This window comes from Gekko japonicus, unplaced genomic scaffold, assembly GCF_001447785.1.
Source record: "Gekko japonicus isolate JY-2015 unplaced genomic scaffold, Gekko_japonicus_V1.1 scaffold4782, whole genome shotgun sequence".
Taxonomy (NCBI): Eukaryota; Metazoa; Chordata; class Lepidosauria; order Squamata; family Gekkonidae; genus Gekko; species Gekko japonicus.
The window spans coordinates 15,499-20,707 of NW_015171034.1; the positions used below are offsets into that span (position 1 = coordinate 15,499).

Sequence of the window (5,209 nt, forward strand, 5' to 3'; positions counted from 1 at the left end):
GGGTGTCGTGGTGGTCGCAGGCATAGACGCTTTAAAGGGGACTAGACAGATTCACGGGGGAGAGGTCTAGCCGTGGCTACTCGCCGTGGTGACTCAAGGGAGCCTCCATGTTCAGAGGCACTAAGCCTCTGAATCCCAGAGCCAGGAGGCGACTTCAGGGGAAGGCCTCGGCCTCTGTGCCCTGTTCTTGGGCCTCCGGAGGAACTGGCTGGGCACTGTGTGAGGGACGGGATGCTGGACTAGAGGGACCCTCACTGGTCTGATCCAGCCGGGCTCTTCTGAGGTTCTTATCAGGGGAAGGCCTCGGCCTCTCTGCCCTTTTGCTGGCCCTCCAGAGGAACTAGCTGGCCCCTGTGTGAGGCAGGATGCTGGACTAGATGGACCACTGGTCTGATCCAGCAGGGCTCTTCTTAGGTTCTTATCAGAGGAAGGCCTGGGCCTCTCTGCCCTGTTGTTGGCCCTCCAGAGGAACTGACTGGCCCCTGTGTGAGACGGGAGGCTGGAGGGACCCCTGGTCTGACCCAGCAGGGCTCTTCGAATGTTCTTATCAGGGGAAGGCCTCAGCCTCTCTGCCTTGTTGTTGGCCCTCCAGAGGAACTGCTTGGCCCCTGTGTGAGATTGGATGCTGGACTAGATGGACCACTGGCCTGATCCAGAAGGGCTCTTCTGATATTCTCATCAGGGGAAGGCCTCGGCCTCTGTGCCCTGTTCTTGGGCCTCCAGAGGAACTGGCTAGCCCCTGTGTGAGACGGGATGCTGGACTAGAGGGACCCTCACTGGTCTGATCCGGCAGGGCTCCTCTTAGGTTCTTACGTGAGCCAAGCTGTGGTGGAGTGGGAGTGGGAGTACACAGTTGGGTGGGATATCGGGGTAAAGAAACAAAGGGTTAAGGAGCAGAAAGCAGAGTCCAGAGAGGGGACCGGAGGGAAGGGGAGAGACGGGGAGGGAAGTTCCAAGAAAGCCCCCTCACGGACAGAGGGCACGTGGCAGCTGGAGCCAGGGGGAAAGGGAGACCTTCAGGCAGAAGGAACCCCACGGCAGAGACAGAGGAAGGCCGTAGTGAAGAAACCAGCCCAAGGAGTCAGCCGTGGGTGATAGCGAGTGGGGACGCCAATCCGAAGCAAAGCAGAGAGCAGACGGGATCGGGGTTAGGATAGGTATCCGAGGATCAACCGGACGGTCGGTCCATTCCATGTCTGGTCCGGACACTACAGTGGTCCAGGACCTCAAAGGGGTGCGGCTCTTTATCTTGACCCTTCCCCAACACTCGTGTTCAGACCCAGCTGGAAACTCCGGACCCGGTGGGGGGTGGGGTATATGCAGTAGGAGAACCGCACGCCTGCCTTTCCCGCCCACCTGGCCGCGAGGCGTCCAAAGCCGCCGCGTGGACGTTCGACCCTCTCCTCCCTTTCGCACCCACTTGCACGTGCTCGCCGCGGCACTCACTTGTCCAGGGTGTAGCCGTTCTTGCAGGTGCACTGGTAGCCGTGGGGCAGGTCGTTGCAGTTCTGCGTCTCGTTGCAGTCGTGGTGCCCGTTCAGGCACTCGTTCTCCGGGGGGCACGCCATGAAGGCCCAGTCCGCCTCCATGTCGCACAGCTGCGACTGCGCTGCGGGGGTGGGAACACAGGACGGGAGGCCGTGAGAACCACGTGGGGCACGGGTAGCCCGAGGGAAAGGAGACGCTCCCGTGGTTGTCCCCCGCCTAACCCCGGATGAAGGGGAACGCCTTGTCCGCACAGGCCCAAGTTCGGCAGGGGTTGTAGAATTCTCAGATTTTCAGAATAGTCCTATCTTCTATGCCTGGGGAAGGGCAGTTTAATAACAACAGCAGCAACAACAATGCCTTTGCAACAGGGAGCTAGTAGTAGTAGTAGTAGTAGTAATGCCTTTGCAACAGGAAGCTAGTAGTAGTAGTAGTAGTAGTAATTCCTTTGCAACAGGGAGGTGGTAGTCGTCGTCGTAGTAGTAGTAGTATGCCTTTGCAACAGGGAGGTAGTAGTACTAGTACTAGTAGTAATGCCTTTGCAACAGGGAGGTGGTAGTAGTAGTAGTAGCAGTAGTAGTAGTAGTAATGCCTTTGCAACAGGTAATAGTAGTAGTAGTAATGCCTTTGCAACAGGGGGGTGGTATTAGTAGTAGTAGTAGTAGTAATGCCTTTGCAACAGGGAGGTAGTAGTAGTAGTAATGCCTTTGCAACAGGGGTGGTAGTAGTAGTAGTAGTAATGCCTTTGCAACAGGTAGTAGTAGTAGTAGTAATGCCTTTGCAACAGGGATCTGCTGCCCTCGTAAGCGGCAAGTCACATTCCCACTCGTCCTCCTTTCCACCCAAGAAGGTGCCCCAGAAATGCCAGGCCCGGGTTCTGCCGGGTACCTACCATAGTGAGGGTCGCTCAGCCCGCCCTCCATACAGCGCCCTTTGCCGTTCTCGCCCCAGAGGCCGCACCACCCGCATCGGGGCTGCTGGATGCAGAGGGCGCACTGCTGGAACTGGGCGCAGGAAGGGGAACAGCTCTCGGCCCCGCTCAGCACCCGGCCGCACATCCCGGCCGCGCAGCGCATGGGCAGGTACGTGGGGCTCATGCACTGCGGAAGGGAAAAGAGAGACGGTTGGCCCTCACTTGCCAAGGTTAGCCCTCACTTGCCAACGTTAGCCGTCGCTGGCCAATGGGCAGTGAAGGTTTACTCTCCCACACACAAAACACACAGATCTTCACCACGTCCAGGCCCTGGCACCTCCCATTCCAAGGATCAGGTGTCAGTACGTGATGAGAAAGGCCTCAGCCAGAGATCCTGGAGAGCCAGTGACAGAGCAGAGAGAGGCACTGACAGCGTTGTAGAGTGGTAAGAGCGTCAGACTGTTTTATTTACTTACTTTATTCATATCCTGCCTTTCTCCCCAACAGGGACCCAAAGCAACTTACATCCTTCTCCTCTCCTCCATTTCATCTTCACAACAACCCGGTGAGGTAGGTTAGGCTGAGAGCATGTGACTGGTCCAAGGTCACCCAGCTGAGCTTCCATGGCACAACTGGGGATTCGAACCTGGGTCTCCCAAATCCTAGTCTGACTCTCTAACCACTACGCCACATTGGCTCTCACTGGACTAGGACCTGGGAGACCCAGGTTCGAATCCCCACTCTACCATGGAATCTTGCTGGGTGACGCACTCAGCCAAACCTGCCTCGCAGGGTTGTTGTGGGGACTAAAAGGAGGAGAGAAGAATAATCTAAGCAGCCCCAAGTCCTAGTTAAGATGAACGATGGGATATAAATTAAATAAACAAATAATTTTAAAAAGTAATAGTCCGGCTCAGGCTCCAGCAGCTTCGTATGTTCACGGTGCAACCGGAACGAAATTTCGCCAAGCCAGTTTGCACACTCGCATGTTTTAATTTCAGTTTTACGAACCGCTCCCACGTTTTTACGCTCCTTCTCCACCGCCACGGAGGCCTAGAGAACAGCTTTGCCCAAGAAGAACCAAAGCTTCAGGTCCCGGGAACACTGAATTCTGGGTGAGAATTGGAAGACTCTGCCCTGGGGTGGAAAATTCCCACAGAGTGCCAATTCTAGGAAGGGAGACTGTGCTAAGGATGAGACTTCTCCCCCCCTCCTGCCCCCAGTTGTTCTGTGCTGGTCCGGCCCCACTCTCAGCTTCCCTGCTGTCCCTGGGATGGACGAAGAATCCCACGATGCAAAAAGAGCCCTTCTGGACCGTGCCAAAGGTCTGTCCCTCCCAGCACCCTCTTTCCCGCCAAGGCCAGACGGGTGCTGCTTGGAAGCCCCCAACCGGGACACAATAGCAACAATCGCCTCCCACTGCCCACCCCCCAGCAACGGGCATTCTAAGATACACTGCCCCCGAACACGGAGGCTCTGCTGAGCTATCACGGCTGCCTCGAGCGGAAGGGAGGAGACACCTGCTGCAGGCTGACACTCCAGACGCAGTGCTGCCAGCCGCCGTCGGCCCCCTTGGAGCTGAGGCACTCCTCGCAGGTGCTGTGGTTGTGGCAGGGCGTGGGGCAGGCCAGGGGGGGCGAGGACTCCACGGGCATCGGGGAGACGTTGAGGAGGGAGTGGCTGAAGCAGGTCCAGTCGTAGGTGGGCTGGACGCTCAGGATGCGCCGCGTCTCCCCTGCAGGCCGGGGAAGGAGAGAAGCCGCCGGTGAGGGACTGAAGCGCTGGGAGGGGGGGCCTTCAGCCCAGCTTCCCGGGGACACCTGGAGATCTCCTGCTACTGCAGTTGATCTCCAGGCCCCCAAGATCAGTCCCCCTGGAGGAAATGGCCGATGTGGAGGGCGGACTCTACGGCAATATACCCGGCTGACGTCCCTCCCTGCCCCAAATCCCGCCTTCCCCAGGCTCTACCCCCCCCCCCAAAACACCCAGGAGTTTCCCAACCCGGCTCTGGCAACCATACCAGAGGGAAGGCAGGCATCATTTGTGCCGAGGAGAGGCCCGTAGCTACAGTGGGTCTTTTGGGGGGGGGGCCTCTGCCCCCTTTCTGAAAGGCACGGCCCCACAAGAATTTCTCCCGTCAATGCTTTTTTCAATCATTTAAAAACATTTTTGTAAAGGCACGCGCGCCTTTAAGCAGAGTGCGGTGCTGTCGTTGACCGATTCCCGCACTGAGCAAGGGGGTTGGAGTAGGTGACCTCTAGGGCCCCTTCTAACTCTGTGTCAAGAAACCGGTCTCCTTTATGAGCGCTTTTCTGCCTGTTAGCTTTCTTGACTAGAGAAGTCATCACCCCCACCTGCCGGCTTGTGAGCAGAACGGTTGCTTCGGCTGGCAGAAGTGATTAACTTGCAGCAGCTGAGAACTGTCATCTAAAGTGGTCGACAGCTTGCAGTTTGGAGAACTATCCCGGTCACAGTTTTCTGTTGGCTGAATGGCTTTTCTTGCTGCACTGAGAACTCCAGCCCCACCAGAAAGAAAGTCTGCCCCATAAGCCACAAAATCCCAGCTACGGGCCTGGCTGACGGTTTCTTGCATGCCAGTGCTCTTTGCCCCTGCCTGTCCCGCCCTTCAAGCCATGTGCCAGCCCGGCAACTGGCCCTTCCCCATGCATCCCTTGGCCATTCCTGTCCCAGTCAGCAACGCAGACCAAGTGCCGGCCCGGCCCAGCATCCCTTTCCTTGCCCCCTTCCCAAAACCTTCCTTCCCTTCATCCTCTGACACCGCCCTGCCCTTCTGCCCCCTGCACAGCCCCC

The 5,209-nt window shown here is 57.6% G+C and overlaps 1 protein-coding gene across 1 annotated transcript in view; it reads right to left on the bottom strand.

The window, feature by feature from the left end:
- MEGF8 (multiple EGF-like-domains 8) overlaps nt 1-5,209 on the bottom strand; it is a gene marked incomplete at its 5' end in the record, with an annotated part of 69,628 nt that overhangs the window by 12,801 nt on the left and 51,618 nt on the right. Inside the window, 3 exon segments of the mRNA XM_015419040.1 lie at nt 1,447-1,609; nt 2,378-2,585; nt 3,919-4,133. Of these exon segments, the coding sequence (XP_015274526.1) occupies nt 1,447-1,609; nt 2,378-2,585; nt 3,919-4,133 (586 nt within the window).